Genomic DNA, 17,196 nt, shown 5'->3' with positions numbered 1-17,196 from the left:
TGCTGATGTCCCACGACTGTCTGCCTCTAGAACGCCAGCGCTGGCCAGGTGCCTCTCCGGGCCTCAGCTGCCTCATCCGAGAAGTGGGTGTTGCAGCAGGGCTTCCTGGAGCCAGTGTGGGGGAGTGAGACGCCTGGGGTTCTCTGGTCTTTCTCGTACGGCAGGACACACAGAAAATGGTCTGTGAACCTCACACCCCCTTCCTCAGTGCCGAGTGAGTGAATGCAACCCCCCCCCCCATCCCCAATCCGGATTGGCAGGTCTCTGCTCCTCTGGGGGGCCTACAGCCAGGGAGGGTGTGTGGGCAGCGTGGGTGGCTGGAACCACAAGCTTGTGTTTCGGGGAGGGTGCGCAGTCTCTGAGGACCTGAGTTCCTGGCCCTGCCCGGTGTGACTTTCAATTTTGCGGTTTTCTAAAGGGAGGTCTTGGTCCAGGGTGAGAGTGGGGGTGCCGTTGTTTTGAAAATCACACTGTTGACTGAGGTTGTGCCGCCATCGAAGTGTAGGCTGGGGTCCGTATGTGTGTGTGTGTGGGGGGGGGGGGTCTGTATCCGGCAGAGCCCAGCTGGGAGCCTGGCATTCAGGTGGGGTCAGGATCTGCCCCTTAGCTGTTGAGGGGTGCGCTTCTCCGAGCGTGGGCGAGAAGGCGGGCTGGTCGGTCCGGTGGCTGCCAGGGGCCCTGTGTGGGAGCAGGGGGTTGTGCAGATTCTCCGGGAGGCCCGGGGGCAGTGCTGGCGGGGTGGGGGTGGGGCGGGTGCGGCAAGGTCGTAGCCAGCTGTCTAGAGCCACCCCCCCTCCTCCAGCCTGCGGGTGATCGCCTCCCCTCGAGGGGAACGGGGAGGGCGGGCGGCCCCGCCCACATTCCGGAGGAGTTAGGGGGTGCCCTCTACGGCCCCAGCCTGCACGCTGACCTCTGACCCGGCCTGAGCCCACTCCCTCCGTCCTGGGCACCCAACGCAGCGGCAGCTGGCCCCAGGGAGGGGCAGCCAGACGGGGGTGGAGGCTGGAATGTGTGCCGGGGGTGAGGGAGGGGGCCCCAGAGAGGGGGCGGAAGTGGGGGAGGAGTCGGTGGGACGGAGACCCAGACGGCAATACAGACCGGCCGCGATACTGAGGGAGGCAACGGGGAAGAGAAACAGAGAAAAGGAAAAATGGAACCAGCCAGACGCAGGAGAGGCAGATGCAGAGAAGGAGACGGAGGGGCAGACACAGGGGGAGAAACAGAGGCACCCAGCCCGGGATGGAGAGCCAGCGGGAGGGCAGTCGCGGGCAGGGCCCCAAGCGACAGGGCCCCGCCCCCACGCCAGGGCTGGGCTGCTCACCTGTCCCAGGTCACACGGGCGGCCGCCCGTCCCCTGCCCTCCCCGGGCTGGGCAGCAGTGGGTGGGGCTGGAGTCAAGACTCCTGGGTTGGGCCCCAGCGCCCTTGGCTGTGGCTCGGTAACTCCCATTCCCAAGGCGCCCCGGAGAGGTGGGCGGGTCCCGCGGGGCCTGGTGGGGGTGGCTGTGCCCCGGGCACCTGCCTGGTGCTGGGGGCGCAGAAGTCGGTTCCGGCCGGGCACCGCTCACTCCCATCTCCCCAGAGGCCCGGCCCGACCCCAAGCCAGACCCTGACCCCGGCCTTTGGCATTTCAGAACCGTGAAGCCGGCCCCAATTCCCCATCTGGCCGCCCCCAGGGCACTCCGGCCCCAAGCGGACTGCAGTGACCCCGGTGACCTGCTTCCGCTTGCCCACAGCCGTCTCATCACCCAGCAGCATCGCCCACCTGGACCCAGGCCTCCGGTCCCGGCTCCACCCCTTGGCAGCCACGCCAGTGCACAGGGCCCGGCCGACCGACCCCCGACTCGGTGCTGGGCCCGCCCAGCCTGGGGCTGGCCTCGGACCGAAGGTTCCGGCGTGCATCCTCCCCAGCGGGCAGGGCCCGCTGCTGTTCACACTGGCCGCTGCCTTCTCTGAGAGGACGCCTGGTCACAGCGAACCTTGCTCCCTTCCTCCGAACGCCGAGCTCCCTGCAGGCCCCTGCCAGCCAGCGCCCCGTGACGCGGAGGCCAGCTGCAGACACTGCCCCGTCCGTCCCTCCTCAGGCCTCCCCTGTAAACCCAGGCCGAACGCCCAGCCATCCAGCCACCCCCTGGATGTCCTGGCCCCTGCTCCGCCCACCTGCTCCCCCTCCCTGGGGAGGGGGCCCTCTCCTCCCCAAGAGACAGACTCGGGGAGTCACCCCTTTCAGGTCCTCGCCTCTGCCTTTTCCTCCCACCTTTCGTCTTCTCCCCCCCAGCTAACTTCGCAGCTGCCCCCCCAAGTACACCTGCTCGCGCTCCTCCAGGCCGCTCGTTGCACACGCTGTGCCTCCCACCTAGGGGCACCCCTTCCCCCTCCCAACGCTTGCAAACTCCTACTCTTCCTTCGGTAAGGCCTCAGGCCAAGCGCTCTCCTCCCGCCGGCCCTCCTGCGTCCCCCAGCCCGGGGGCTGCAGTGCTGCCCCAATCCGGAGGTCGCGTCACCGAATCGAGGAGGAGGGGACAGCAGACAATGCTTGGACGTGGAAGGAGGGGTGCGAGCGAACGCGCCGGTGCGGGGCTCCACGTGCGGCGCCCTCCGGGACGCCCCCTTCTTCCGTCCCGGCGCGGCCGAGCCGTCAGACCCTCGGCGCGCCTCCCGCCCCCAAATTTGCAGACGCGCGACCACAGGGAGGAGGCCGCACGCCTCCGCGCTGCGCTTGCGCACTCAGCCGCCCAGGCGCAGTCCCACCTCCCGGCGTGAGCGCCACGCTGTCATTGGTGCGTGCGCAGGAGCGAACGACGCGGCCGCCAGTGAGGCGGCCCCCGCGGTGGGCGGGGCCCGGGCCTGCGGACGCGCGCACGGGGGCGAGCGGGGCGCCCTCCCCCCTTCGTGACGTCAGGCCCGTTTCGCGGCGCGTTGCCGTGGAAACCGCGATTCCATTTCTGCGGGTTTCCGGGGGCCACCCCCTCCCATTCAGCTTTTTCCTCAATGGGAGGAGGGGGCGGTGCGGGGTAGACTCCGCCCCCTGAGGTCTCCGCAGCATCTGCCCGCGCAGGGCCTCAGTTTACCTTTCCTTCACCTGGCCTGGCCAGCAGCCCCTCTGACCGCAGCTCCCTTCGGCCGGGCACTTCCCCCTGGGTAGGTGTGCGCGCTGCGCGGCCGAGTAGGGGGAAGAGGCCAGTGGCCCGCAGCCCCCACCGGGGTGTTGTCCTCCTGGGACCCCAGGGCAGGGCCGTGACCCTTGGACTTCCGGGCTGGGCGCCAGGAAGCGCCCTGAGGGGTGGGTTCCCGGGCAGCAGGGCAAGTGCCCCCCGCCCTGCAGCGTGCAGACACAGCCTGCGATTCAGCGTGTGATTCAGAGGGTGGCCCAGTTGACACCCTTCCACAGCCCCTACCCAGCCCTGTGGAGTCACCTGCTTACAGCTCTCAGCCCTGACCCCCAGGGGCGGCTGCGTGGGCGGAAGTTTCCACCTGAGCGGTCTCACCCACACCTCCAACCTGTGGCCCTCCTTACCTGCGGGAGCTTGTGCCCTTGACTTGGAGGTCTGGAAGGGTCAGCCTGCAACGTGCATGGTACCTTCCTGCCTGATTGTGTGTGTGCGTGCGTGTGTGTGTGTGTGGGTGTGAGCGAGAGAGAGAGAGAGAGAGAGAGAGAGAGAGAGAGAGAGAGAGACTGGGCTGGGGGAGGGGCAGAAAGGCCTCCCGGATACTTCCAGGACGCTCCTGGGACAGTCCTGGGGTTTCCCTTGCTCCTGGGGTCCTTGGAGCTGGGACGCTGAGGGCAAGACCTTGGGCTATCAGAAATCTGCCCAGGAGTGGGTGGTCACCAATATAACAAACACCCCCAATTCTTAGGGCAAGTGATGTTTCTCTCTGGGCTTGGGGTTTTCTCATCTATTAAATGGGAGTATAATTAGCTGTTAGGTGGCAGTGCTTGTTAACTGAGGAAATACATGTAAAATGATGCTATTATTGTCCTGTCTGCCCAGCCCCAAAATGGATGGAAGCAGGACCCCAGAGAGGAGTTGCCCCTGGCCAGGCCCTTGGGGAGATGCCAGTTGAGGAAGTCCCCTGGCAACGCAAGGGCGGCCAGCAGAGGGGTGTTCCTGCACTGGGCACGGCCCCGGACAAAGGCCTGGAGGCTTGAGGCATGACCGTCAGGGCTGGGGAGCGCTGGAATGCGAGGCCAGGGTGAGGCCACAGAAGGGTGAGAGTTCACCCCAGGCTGGGGCAAGGCCAGGCCAGAGGCCTTGAGCGCAAACCCTGGGCCCTGGGGAATCACTTGATTTCTGCCAGAGAGCTTCCGGAGGCCTGGCAGTTAGGAAGGGGCTCTATTAGCCTGGAGGGAGGGAGAGGGCTCACGTCAGGGGGCCCACGCAGGCAGTACCTCCTGCTTGGCCCGGCAGTGGGAACAGTCCTCCTGTCTGTGGCTGGGGAAACCGAGGCCCGGTGTGTGGGTCAGGTATCCCGGAGATGGTTCCAGGGGTTAGTCCCCAGTCCACTTCCCGGGGCCGGGAACCGAGGCCCCACCCAGGGCACACTGTGGGCAGGCAGCCCTGTGCCCACACCCTGTAGGACTTCCGGCCTTGGGTACTGGGAAGTGGCTGGCCCCTCCCTCCCCTGCTGGGGCAACTTCCTGCCCACCCTCACCTCCAGGCCCGGAGGGAACCCGGGAACTGCTGTGGGATCCCCCCCCCCCCTTCCAGCTCCCACGGCCTGAGGTGGTGGGAGAACCTAACATCCTACCGGGTCTCCAGATCATCCCAAGCCCTTTCTCCGATAGAGACCACCCATTAGACCAGGGAGCCCCCTCTGTGATGGCCAAGACCGCTCCCCTGACCCCTGCAAAAGGGCAGCACAGTCACTCAGGTTTCATTTTCTGTTTATTACTTGAAATCACGGTGTTTGTATGCGGATTTCTTCCCGATTTTTTCATACAGGAAACTCACGCAAGGTGCCGGGACCCCCCCCCCCAGCCCGACCCCCCGAGGGTGGGTAATGCTTTCTTGAGGGAGCCCTGGTGAGGGCAGAGGGGGGCGGGCTGGTTCCTGCCTGGACCTCCACCCTCAGACCCGCGGAGGCACAGGTGTTATTTAAAAATCGTTTAAAAAAACAAAACAAAAAAAACCAAAACAGAACACATTTAAATAGGTATCCAAGACAGTTCTTGAAAAACAAACCCACTCCTTTTTTCTCCTTTTTTTTTTTTTTTTGGAAAATAAAAACAAACAAAAAACAAATCCTTGACCCCTCCCCTGACCCCTCCCCACCCACCCCCCCACAAAAAAGTTTACAGAGCTACAGTTAACACATGATGTTCACATCTGAAACCATTAACTTTAAACACATAATGGGGGGTTCACCTAAGATAGGATGAAGGGAGGGACAGGGAGTGGGGGTGTCTGGAGGACAGAGAGGTGGGGCAAGGACAAGACTGGGGGGTAAGGGGGGCAGGGCCCAATCATCTCCATTATCAGTAAAAATAAGTGAATGAACAAAAACTCCACCCCCATTGAAATGGCCCCAGTAGGGGGTTTGCCCCTCTGCCCCAGGGGGAATCTGGGGATGAGAGTGGGGAGGGTCCAATTAAGACCAGCAGCGAACCCCCCCCAAGGGGGTTAATGCTACACAGCGTCACCCCTACTGGGGGCTTCACAGCTCAGCACCCCCTCCCCTCCTGGCTGCCAGAGGGCCTCCAGACACAGCCCACAGGCCCAGATCCCTCAGGTTGGGCCAGGAAGGAGGGCTGGGGGTATTATTTCCCCTGTCCCCCCAACCATTTCTCTCCCGAGTTTTCAAGAGACTCCCAACCGCTATTGGCTCAGAAAATTAATAGTCTATAAATACCCCAAGCTCAGAACAAAAGGGGGGCGGGGCAGGAGGAAAGGGCACAGTGCGTGGACTCGAAGGCTGGCATCTGGTCTGTTCCCCTCCCTCTCTCTCCTTTCCTACTAGGAAAGGGCCCCACACCCCCACCTGAACCCCAAGGCTGGCTGTGGCCAGCCTGCTGAAGCGCTTTTTTTTTTTTTTTTTTTTTTTTTTTTTCCTGGAAAAAGAGACCAAGAGAAAAAAAAGCACAGATGTGGAGAAACGGCCCCGCGGGCGCAGGGCTCTCTGGTCGCTGTGGGGCCTGCTGGCCGCCCTGGAGGCCGGTGTGCACGGCAGGCCTTCCCTCCCGGGCCCTGCCCGTCTGTAAAGTGCATCATGAGGCATCTACATTTTTGACTTAAACCTGAAGGGACGGGGGCGGCTTCCTCGTCCCCACTCTCAACCATCTGGAGTGACTGCTACATATCTGGAGCTTGGGAAGTGGGCGGGGAGGGGCCCAGCTCGGCCGAGGCTCGAGCCGGCGGCGGGAGGAAGAGGCGGGGAAGTGTGAGCTGAACCGAGGTGGCAGGAACCCAGTCCATGGAGAGTTCGGAAAACCACGGTTAAGAATGGAACTTAAAAGAAAAAAAAAAAAAACAAAACAAAACACGAAAAACAAAAAATCAGAAGGAAGCTGGCCGGGGAGGGGGGGGGGGGGCCTCCTGCTGCCCTGACCGCCTGCCCTCCCGCGTGCAGGCCTCGCTGGGGGGGGGACTCTCAGCCCAGGGTGGTCGGGCGAGGGACGCGGGTCCTAGGCCACCACGAACTCTGACTTGATGTCAGGATTGACTTCCGGCTTCCAAACGGAGTCCTCAAAGTCGAGGCCCAAGCCGGAGGCCTCGCTGGGGCCGCCGCCGCCGCCTCCCCCGCTGGTGTCGCTGCGGCCGGCCTTGCGGCTGGGCGGCCAGTGGTAGGGGCCGCGGGCGTCGCGTCGCGCCTTCCTGCGGAGCCGCTTCTGCTGAAGCAGCAGCTGTAGGCGCTCCACCTTGCAGCGGGTGGCCCGGTTCTCCGTCTGCCGCAGCCGGTCCCCTGGAAGGAGGCAGGGACTGTGACTCCTGAGCGCCCCCGCCCCCGCCAGGAGACACAGCCCGACTTCCTTCACGATGCCCCGAGAGAGGGAGCCGGCCGAGGGGGGTCTTTGCGGCTCTGGCGGACCCTGGGGTCCCCCGAGGGGACTCGAGGCGTCCGCTGCCCGTGTTAACCGCGAGCCGGGCGCTGGCAAGGCCGGGCCCGAGGCAGACGCGGAGCAACACTAGTGCCCGAGTTAGGTGGACCTCCAGCCCTGAGGCTGGTGCCTTGGTTTCCCCTTTGTGACCTGGGGGCTGGGGGTCTGCCCGGCAGAGAACAGTGTCGCTGTTCCACAGGTCTCAGGATTCACTGGGGATGACTGGGTCTCTGGGGGACACAGGCTACCCCCAGAGCCGCTCCAGCGCCCTCCCCTCCATCAGACTCGGCCATTCAGAGGCTCCACCTGCCATCTGGACAAGGTGCGGGGGGGGGGGGGGGGGGGGGGGGGGCGCGAGCAGGGAGGAAGTACCCCCCCAGGAGAGGACAAGGACACTTTGTGCCCCCAACACACATGCTCCCTTCTCTCCAGGCTCGTGCAGAGAGGGTGAACAGCAGCTGGTGCCCCCCCTCCTCCCCCAGCTCCCCGGTGGGTCAGCTGCTCTGAGCAGCCCACAGAGGGGCCTTGAACAGCCCAAGGGCGGGCGGGGCCAGCCGGTCACTTACCCAGAGGCTTGCACGTGCGGGCCTGGCTCAGGGAGGCAGGGGCTGCAGCCGCCAGCTTCTCACAGGAGGTAGTTTTGGGGGTGAGGTCCGGGGCGGGCGAGGCGGGCGCGCACTGGGCATGGCAGCGTAGCTGGGTCAGCGACGGGGGCATGCCCTGGTAGTGCCGCGTGGCACTCAGAAGGTCGTTGAGGATCTGCAGGATGGTGCCGATGTCACGCCGCGGCCGCCCGCTGCTATCCTGGCAGTTGGGGTGCAGCGTGCCTGCAGGAGGCAGGGGGGCTGCTGGTGAGTCCGAGTGACTGACACGCGGCCTCAGAAGGGCAGGGGGCCCCTCGTTCGTATACGGCGGGACCCCAGGGTGAGGGCCCAGACACGCAGACCGGTGGCCTCTGGGGTGGGGATGCGCCATGACACCTACCAGAGAAGGTCCCTGAGAACACCCCCGGGGCGTGGTTGACGAAGCTCTCAATGACAGCGCCGGGCTTGCGGGAGCGGGAGGCGGGGCTCCCGCTGGGGGTGGACGCGGGGCTCCCGCCGGGGGTGGACGCGAGGCTGCCAGCACTGGCCGGGGGCGAGCAGTCCATCTGCTGGTCAGGGGGAGGGAGGCATGGTAAGCTGCGGGGTGCAAGGACAGCCCTCGGGGGCCAGGGTCTGAGGGTCACCCACCGGCCCAGGGTCTGGGGATGGCCCTCCGTACAGAGAACACCTCTGGGACCGCGGACAGCCACCTTCTGGGCCCCGAGGAGAAGCCTTCCGGGCAGGACTCACCTCGGGGCAGGTGGCAGCTGAGTGGGATCGGAAAGAGCCGGCTGTGACGGGTGAGGGGGACGCAGGGGCAGGGCTGCTGGACACCGGGGGCACTCGGGCGGCGCTGGACACTGGCCGGCAGGGAGAGGACACAGGGGCGGTCACGCTGGGGCCCCCCCGGGCGGCGGCGGCGGCGGCGGCGGCGGCCGCCAGCACGTGGCGGTGTTGCAGCGGGGTATGCTGGGCGGCCAGCTGCAGCTGGACGAACATCATGTGGTCACCCACGCGCAGCGCCAGGGTCAGTGGCGAGCGGCCGGACAAGAAGTCACTGACCTGTAGAGAGTGACTCGTCAGCGCCAGGGCCCCGGCCTGCTGCGCCCCCAGCCCGGCCCGGCCCCGGCCCCCCGCGCTGCGTGACCTGGGGCCTCTCGCCGCCCCTCTCTGGGCTCTGGGGTCCCTGTCGGTGCCACGGATGCTTAAATAAAATGAATCGGTATTTCCGGAAGACGCCTCCGCCAGCCCGGCCTGGCCCGGGCGCCACTGGGGGCTGTGGGGGACAGAGGCGGGTCAGATGGGGGGGCCTGGCCCTCCCTGGCCAGTTTGGTTCTTTCAAGGGGAAACCGAGGCCAGAGGGGGCAAGGCCCAGTCAGCGGTCGCTGTCCTCAAATAACCCCACCCTCCCAGCCCCCAATCCTCTGCCTGTGAATATGGGAGGGGGGCCAATCTCAGACCCCCTCCCAGTTAAGCCACCCAGGCAGCAAGTGGGCGGGAATTCCTGGACAAATTCTTCGTCCTAACCTTTGCTTTCTCAAGATAAATATTTATCTGTCCTGGGTGGGGCTGAGGCTGAAGGGGAGGTTTAGCTGCTGCGGGAGGGGGCCCTGATGGTTCTCTGAGGCCTGGGTCCCCTGAGAGCTCAACACAGCCCCAGCGCAAACCCTCAAAATCTGGCGGTGTGTGTGTGTGGGGGTGCGTCTGAGCCCAGGCTGCACTGGGCTCCACCTCTGGAGCCTGGCCAGCGCCGAGCTTTCCCCAGGGGCCAGGATGGTGGGGGGGGGGGGGGGGTGGAGGTTTCTGAGAAGTGACATAGGCCAGGATGACTCAGAACCACCGCCTCCCAGCTCTCTGCTGGCAGCGGCTGGCGTAACCTTGGGGGCCGTGGGGAGGAGGAGAGGGAGGTGGGCAGTTTGCAGCCCCCACCCTGAAGCCTGGTCTTCATGGCATCCCCCCCCCCCAGCTCCAGAGACTCCCCTTGCAGGAAGGGCCTGGGGTGGCTTCCCAAGGGCAGCTGGGGAGTCCCCCCCACCCCTCCGCCCTGCAACTTCCTCCCTGGGGAGGGCGAACAGGAGGGCATGACTCTGTGCCAGGCGGGGGAAACAGCCCTGGGAGCTCAGTCACTCCGCCCAGTGGCCCCCCCCACTCCTGACGCAGGCACCCTGGGGCGGATGTGAACCAAAGACACCCCTGGCCCCCCCACCTCCGCCAACCGCAGGCCCCCCATGAGCAGAGCTCAGTTCAGGAAATGGAGCTCAGCTCCCACCTGGCTCCCGGGACCCCAGCTCTGCACTGCCCCCCCCCCCCCCATGGCAGACCACCCAGCGCCAGGGCCCCTCCTCACTAGCTAGCTGCTGAGGACAGGATGCTACATGCCGGGGAGGGGGCGAGGGCCTCAGGGCAGGAGGAGGGAAGCCGCTGAGCAGGTTTCCTGCGGCCAGCCCAGCCCACCCCCTAGCTGGGGCGGGCAGCAGGCGGATGGCTGAGGCCTGTGTCACCCTCCTGGGAGGAGGGACCCGCCGCCAGAAAAATGAGGAAAGGAGGAGGTTAAAAAAAAAAAAAAAGAAAAGGCTGCAACAAAACCGGGAACCCGGGTGTGGGCCAGCCCCTGCCTCCCGCTTCACCTCCTGGCCAGTTACTAAATATTTTCCTAACATCCTGTCTAGGCTGCAGCCCTGGGGCTGGGTGCCCCCCTCCCCCTTTTGGGGCAGAGAACAAAGGCCAGAGGGAGGAGAGAGAGGAGTGACTCCGCACCCCTTACAATGGGGTCACAGAAGGCGGAAGGACTGTCACCAGGCTGGCCCTTCCAGGCCCCCCTCCCCGCAGAAATTTTAAAAAGGTCACCCCAGGGAAACCGCAGTGGCTGCGGAGGGGGTGCTCCCCAGTGTGGGCCTGGGGACCCAGGCCCTGGTGTGGGAGCGTGGGCCAAGGTTACCCCCTCAGGCAGGCTTGTGAAAGCCCAGCCCCCTCCCCCATGGCAGCCACCATGGGAGAGAAGGCCCTCAAGGTCAGGTGGTGAGTGCTGGGGGGGGGGGGGTGGGTAGGAAGGAGGAAGAGGAAGCTGGGTGACCAGGCTACACGGGCAGGAAAGCTGGGCGGCGCACCCCCTCCCTCCCCACGGGTCTCCAGGGAGCACAGACAGCCCCAGGCCCTCGCCCTGGGCTGGGAGGGACCGGCGAGGGTCTTACCTGTGTCTCAGTCAAGCTCTCCAGGGCCTGCATCACAGACTGCTCTGGCCTTGAGGCCTGCGACTGCAAACAGAGAAGCCGCTTTGAGCGTGCGCTTGGGTCAGAGGGCCCGGGCACCGGGGCAGGGGAGCCGCTTGCCGGCAGGGCCGCCCTGGCAGGGCGTGTGCTGGGAAGCGAGCTCTCAGGGGAGGGGGCTGCCCGCCTGTGCCAGAGCCTCCGGGGCACTGTGCCCCAGCCATTTACCATGAGGCCCGCCTCCACGGTGGGTACCAGCGTCAGCTTGCTGCCATCCCCCACGCCGAACTCCTGCAGCTTCCCCGAACTGAGCCGGCTGGGGGGAGGAAGGAAGAGGGTGAGGCCAGGAGACAAGGCAGGGACGCGGAAGCAGAGGCCGAGGGGGGAGGGCTGTGCTCCTGGGGGACGCAGGGGAGCCCTTCCCACCCCTGTCCCTTCCCGGCCTGTGGGCCTTCCACACCCAGGGCCTGAACCTCCCGGTGGGGTGGGGGGGAGGGGGGGCTGTCAGGCATCTGGCCCTGAGAGCCCCCAGGCAAGTGGCTCAAATCTCCTTCCCAGAAGCCCCAACTCTGTACTAGGGCACCACCTCTGCACCTCAACAAAGCACTTTTTCATCATCCGGGTGCCAGTGCGTCCTTGCCACCCTCTGCCACCCTCCCCTCACCCCAGGGTCGGCCCCAGCCAGTAATTCAGCTACACCGACCCGGGGCTCCTCTTTGTGGGCGCCACAGGGCTTAGCCTTTAGGGTCTTTTTGCGGGGCCGGGCTCCCCCTCCTCCCTCCCTCTCCCTGGCGCAGGCCGCCGCCGCTCAGACAAAGGAGACCCTCCCCCACCCGCCCCTCCCCCACTGGGGCCCCTCCGCTGGGGATGGACAGTGCGTGTCCCTGGAGGCCCGCGGGGGGAGTGCTCCCCGGTCTGGAGGCGATTTAAATACCAGGGGGGAGGGGGAGGCTGCGGGAGTGCTCGGTGGTTAGAACAAAGGGGGGTAGAGAGACGCAAGTGGGGGAAGAACACAGCCAGACGTGGAGGGGGGCACCGAGCAGATGCGGAAGCCAGCCGGAACGCAGGCAGAGAGGGAGGTGGCCGCGCTTCCCACCCCCGCAGCCGGGACCCCCACACTGACCCGGGACTGCTGCCTTCCCGGGAGGGGGGAGGGCCGCCCTCGCAGCCGCCTTTGTGCAGCGACCCCAGGCGGGGGAGGGGGCCGAGGCAGGCAAGGCCGAGCAGAGGGCGCCCGAGAGCGCGCGGCGCGCCCCCGCCCCCCGTCTGGCCGCCCCCTTCCTTCCCCGTGCGGCGCGCTCTTTGTTCCCGCCCGGGGGCCGGGGCCCGAGGGGGCGGCGGGCCCGGGGGCGGCGCGCGGTACCTACGTGTCTTTGTGGAGCAGTGCCAGGCGCTCCTTGGGCACTTTGAGCCTCTGGGACAGCCGCTTGCGCAGCCCCTCCACCGTTTCGTCCGGGGGCACCGACAGCTCGTAGCGGGTGCCCGTCGTGCTGTGAATGGCCAGGCTCATGGGAGCCGCCTCGGCCGCCGGGCCCAGCTCGCAGGCGCCGCCGGGGGCCCCGCGCCGGCAGCTCCGGGCGCCGCCGGGCTGCGGCTCCATCCCCGGCCCGCGCTGGAGGGATGGGGTCCGCGGGGCGCCGCCAATCCTCGCCGCGCCTCCGGGCAGTGCTGGGGGGCTCCCCGAACCGGGGTCCTCGGGGTTCCTAGGGACAGCGCTCGTCCCCTTCGAGAAAGTCCCAGGAGCGGAAGATGAAATCAGGAATCAAAATCCAAGCAGCGCTCCGAGGTCGCGTTGGCTCGTCGGGGCGCCTTCCGGGGGTGGGGACTGCACTCGCGGCTCCTTTCAAGGACAGTGGGCGCGGAGGAGGGTCCGGAGAGGGGGGTGCCGCTCGGGCTTCCGCGCTCGGTGCCGTCCGCCGCTCGGGCCGCGCTTCCCCGCGCGTCCCCTCCCTTAGCAACAGCCGCCGCCGCCGCCGCCGCCGCCGCCGCTTGGAAGATCTGGGGGTGAAAGTAACAAGAAAAAAAAGTTATAATGTATCAACGTTCCAAGGGGCGGGGCTGCCGCCCCCTCCCATTCACTACTTACTCCGCCGGCCCAGCGCCGGCCAATCGTCGCGCGCCGAACGCCCAGTCGGCCGCACGGGCGGGCCAATAGGAACCGCCGCGGCGCTGCCCCACGTGGCCGCGCGGGCCCGCCCCTCGCTCCGCCCCCGGCCCGGCGGCCAAGGGGAGCGCGGCGGGGGCGGGACTGGCGCCGCTCCGGCCCGCCCCCGCGCCCCACCCGCCCGCGCCGGGGGCCATTCATACGGCCCGCAACAAAGGGCAGGCGGCCGGAGGGAGACGGGGGAGGGGGACGGCCCGCAGGGTCCGGGCCCGGAGCCGCGCGGCGTGGGGGCGGGCACTGTCCCTGCGCCGGGAGGGGCAGGAAGCCGGGGGACACCCACCCCCCCCCCACCGTGTCTGTCCGGGAAGCCGCCGCGAGCGGAAGCGGGAGGCGATCCCCACGCTTCGTGGCCGGGCGGCTCTCGGGAGGTTCGGACGGCGGGCGTCCCCACCTGTGGGGCGTGAGGTCCCGGCGAGGAGTGGGGCTGCGGGCGGGGCCTGCACCCTGGTGACGTGGGCCAGTGCCGGGAGGGCCCCTCCCGCGCCGGTACCACCTCGCGTCCCACCCCTGTCCCGCGGGCCGGGCCCGCTTCCCGAGTCGCGCCCGCCCGAGCCGTGACGTGACGCGGCGTCCCCGGCTGCGCCCGCGCGCGCCGCTTGGGGCTGCGGTGAGTCAGCAGCGCCGGCGCGCCCCCTGCCGGCCCCGCCCGGGAGCGCTGCCGGGAGTCCTGGGGAGGGGGCGCTGAAGCTGCCCTGGGGCCGGGAAGAGGCCGACGGCACTGCCGGCGAGCGGGGAGCTTCGCTAGGGGCTTGAAGCCTCTAAGGAAGGAGACTGGGGCCACACAACTGAAGAAACTCAGGCCGAACAGCAATTTGCTCAAGGTCACTCGCGGGGTAGGAAGAGTGCCCGGGAGGCGGGGCGGGGGCTGAGGTCCTGCCTGGGCGGTGCTGCTTGCGCCGAGCCCCTCCCATCCCACGACCCGAGGGGCTTGCCAGGGCTAGAGACACCCCGAACCCCGTCTGCCCACAGAACAAAGAAAAGTGGGACACCTTTAATAAAAGGCCTGAAGTGGGGACCCTCCTACTCGTCCCGTGAGGTCCCACCCCGCACTCACCAGGCGCCGCCAGTCCGAGGTCCCAACCGTCCTGAGCTTACCCACGTCCGGGACTAGAGCGCGGTGGCGGGGCAGGTCTGGGACCGAGCGGGCGGCCCCCAAGCCTTTATCCGCACCGCCTTCCCTCGGGGTGGAGTTTGGGCGGGCAGGGGGCGGAGGGCCGGGCGGCCAGTGACGCAGGCGGGCCCCCGCCCCTGCCTGCAGGCCAGGGCCCTGGGGCGCCTTGGGGCCTGGCTCCCCACCCCTTAAGCCTCGCTGCGTCTGGGGGGGGGGGGGGGCTCTCCATGAATACTGTAGAACCTGGGGTCGGAGTCGGCTCAGCCGACCAGTAGTGTCCCCAAGACGAGGTTTCGGGGTGCGCGAACTGACTCCCGCCCCGCCCCCTTTCCTGCCGCCCCAGGCCGGGTGCTTCCGCCTGGGGGCGCCCGAGTAGGGGAGCGTGAGCGGAGGGGGCCCTGAGTCAGTGGCCACGATCCAGGAAAACAGGCCGGAGTCACCTGCCTGTTGTGGGGGTGCCCCAGCCAGCTGCCCAACTGCCTGGCCGCCTGCATCCCTTAACGGTGACCTCAGACGGCATTTATGGAGCGATTAACCTGCGCCAGGCCTGCCAGTGCAGCCAGGCACCACCCGCCGCGCCATGACCTTTCTGAGCCTGTTTCTGTAGCTTGGCTATAGAGTGATAGGAGAATCCCGCGCGGGACTCTCTGGAGCCCCGGGGGTGTTGGGGCGGGCAGGACCACCCTACCCATCTCACAGACCAGTTAACTGACACCACACGGTAGCAGATGAAAATGTGTTATGCCCTGTTTCCCCCAGCATGCTACTCTGGGTAGGGACGGTTTTGAGGATGACCATGATTGGCGTGGGGCCTTCTCAGCCCTTCTGCTCCCTCTGCCCAGAGGGGGACCTCAGGACCTACTGCCCTACCCCCTGTCCATTTATCTGGTGTCTCACTTTATCTGGCCTGACCACCTCCACCCCACCCTAGTCGTGGGCACCCCTCCCGGGGCTGTGTGCTTTTCCAGGTCTCCATCCTGCTCCCACCCAAAACTCCTGCAGCCTCTGCCCCCCTCCCCCAGTCACACCCACACAGGACACCCCGCCCCTTAGGGTCAGGGCTGGGCTGTAGGGAGAGGCTGAGCCAGCCCTTGGAAGGGGTCACTGAGGGGCTGGGGTTGAGCTGTGCGCTCCCGCAGGTGGGACTCCGGCTGGAGGCAGTGCCGGAGACGGGAGAGGGGAGTGTGGGGCCACAAGCGAGGGCCTTGCAGGGGCCAGACGGCCAGGCGGGCACCCCACCAGGCAGGGGTGGCCCAGGGAGTGGCGGACTTGAAGCTGGAGCATCTCGACGCTGGAGGGGCTGCAGGTGGAGTGAGTGGCGGGTCAGGGCTCCGCGGCTCAGGCGGGCAAGGCTGTGGTCTCGGGGCGCGGAGACCTAGTCCGTCAGGTTGCCGAGGGACTGGGTGGTCCTCCCGGAATTGGGGCCCCGAAGGTCACGCACTTTGGAGGTGGGGTACTGCTCTCAGGAAGGGACCATGGCCCCAGCCTGCCTCTACAGGTCCCACCTAATAAACACACTAAGCCCATCCGCTTCCTACTTCCTTTCCTCTTCAGAGCATCCTCGTGCTCTAGATGGTTCCTGGGTGTGAGCACACACCAAGTGCGAGCGGACCCCCTTCCTGGGAGAGGAACGGACCCTTACGGGAGCCTGACCTCGAGGAAAGGACCCCTGGCTCCTGGTCACAGGGCCCGCTCCACTCCACCCCAGGGCAAGGCCGGGGACAACACAGGCTGTTCCCGTAGGCCCACAGCAGACAGAGGCATCCGGAAGGTTCCAAAGCTCGCACTTCCCCCAGAGGCCCTGCACAGTGCTGAGGGGCCTTACCTACATCCGAGACTGCCCACCCTTCCACCTCCCCCCCCCCCCCCAGAGGCTGAGATCTCTTAGGGCACAGAGAGGTACGGATAGGAGGATTCCCGGTGTGGGTGGTGCCGGTCTGGCGGCCTGGTGAAGGTGCTGCGGTCTTGGTGGTGTCGCTGTACCCTCTCACCACCTCCTGGAGCCCCCGCGGTGTCTTTGGTCTTATTTATAGCTCCCAGGGCCTGGCCAGGAACCCTAGAACCTAGACTCCAAAACGCTCCAAAACGGGGGACAGGGAGAAGTGATCCCATGGCTGTCGCAGCGTCCTCTGGGCTGGGGGTTCCTGAAGTGGGGGCCAGCTGCTTGGGCCTACCAGCCTGAGGAGGGGGACCCAGCTAGGAGCCCTCCACAGCTGCGAGCTAGTCTGGAGGCCCCCACAAGCATGGCTCCACTACCTGGAGCCTCCAATACAGCCACGGGACAGTCACTCGCACGGGACAGTGACACACGAGCACAGAGCCCATCTGTGCTGACAACATGCCTGGGGGTGGCCTCCCCGTCACCTCCAGGCTGCCAATGACACACGGGGAGGCCCGGACTCTCCTGCACACTCACGCCCCTGGAATCCCCTTGCCCACCCTGCTGAGGCCCGGGGCTGAGGAAGGAGAAAAATGAGACCCCTGCCCCAAAGTCTCCCGCGGGCCACCTGGAGCCAGCGTCTGGGCCACCCCCACGGTTGCAAAAGGGAAGGAATGGAGCAGCTGCCCGGTGCCAGGGCTGCCCCCGCCCGGCTGCCCCACCCCATCTGGGGCCAGCCCAGGGGCCCGGATGCCACAGAGGTGCCAACACCACCGAGGAGGAGGGCGCAAGGCCAGCCCAGGCCACCCACAGGCCGGGTGAGCAGAGGGCTGGGCCTCTGTGGGAGCAGGCAGGGCACGCCTCTTCCCAGCGTGGCTGGGGCGGGCCGGGGAGCCCACAGGGCAGCCTGAAACCTGGCAGGGCCCCAGGGGGCTGTCCAGCAGCCCAGGCCCAGCCCAGGAACAGCGGCCACGCCCCCGCCTGCTGTGTCCCCAGGCCCCGCTGGCAACTTTGCCCACACCCACCCTCCTGGGATGATGGCAAACGCCCTGCCCACCACCCACCCTGGTTTCACTGAGTAAGCTCCCCGCTCCTCGGTTTACTCCAGACCCTCAAGGATCTCTTGGGCCACAGCTTCGACACCCTGGAGGCCGAGGCTGGTACTGAACGTCTCGTCACACTGGGGGGACAGGAGCACTGCGGGAAAGGCCAGGCAA

The 17,196-nt window shown here is 66.9% G+C and overlaps 1 protein-coding gene across 4 annotated transcripts; it reads right to left on the bottom strand.

Annotated features, from left to right (window-relative positions):
• Nucleotides 1-4,867: 4,867 nt before the first annotated feature.
• Nucleotides 4,868-14,122, bottom strand: MIDN (midnolin). Of its 4 annotated transcripts, none has more exons than XM_042927800.1 (9): nt 14,044-14,122; nt 12,193-12,823; nt 11,054-11,141; nt 10,811-10,873; nt 8,767-8,895; nt 8,370-8,681; nt 8,020-8,188; nt 7,602-7,862; nt 4,868-6,899 (listed from the first exon to the last, which is right to left on the bottom strand). In XM_042927800.1, the coding sequence occupies exons 2-9, from the start codon at nt 12,423-12,425 to the stop codon at nt 6,622-6,624; spliced, it is 1,533 nt and encodes a 510-aa protein (XP_042783734.1). In that variant the 5' UTR covers nt 12,426-12,823; nt 14,044-14,122; the 3' UTR covers nt 4,868-6,621. The 4 variants fall into 4 exon arrangements, with proteins under 4 accessions (XP_042783734.1, XP_042783735.1, XP_042783736.1 ...); XM_042927801.1 differs by having other exon boundaries at nt 8,020-8,185; XM_042927802.1 differs by lacking the exon at nt 8,767-8,895.
• Nucleotides 14,123-17,196: the final 3,074 nt, after the last annotated feature.

The sequence above is a fragment of the Panthera leo genome, chromosome A2 (genome assembly GCF_018350215.1).
Source record: "Panthera leo isolate Ple1 chromosome A2, P.leo_Ple1_pat1.1, whole genome shotgun sequence".
Classification (NCBI taxonomy): domain Eukaryota; kingdom Metazoa; phylum Chordata; class Mammalia; order Carnivora; family Felidae; genus Panthera; species Panthera leo.
This window is presented reverse-complemented; position numbering and strand designations above follow the sequence as displayed.

What these genes read in the sequence shown, in the direction of transcription:
- MIDN (XM_042927800.1), bottom strand. Translation starts at nt 12,425, where the DNA reads ATGGAGCCGCAGCCCGGCGGCGCCCGGAGCTGCCGGCGCGGGGCCCCC. An exon ending in CCGTGGAGGCGGGCCTCATG is followed by an intron (nt 10,874 to 11,053) that starts GTAAATGGCTGG and finishes CTCTGTTTGCAG; the next exon opens with TCGCAGGCCTCAAGGCCAGA. An exon ending in GTTCTCAGGGACCTTCTCTG is followed by an intron (nt 7,863 to 8,019) that starts GTAGGTGTCATG and finishes TGCCTCCTGCAG; the next exon opens with GCACGCTGCACCCCAACTGC.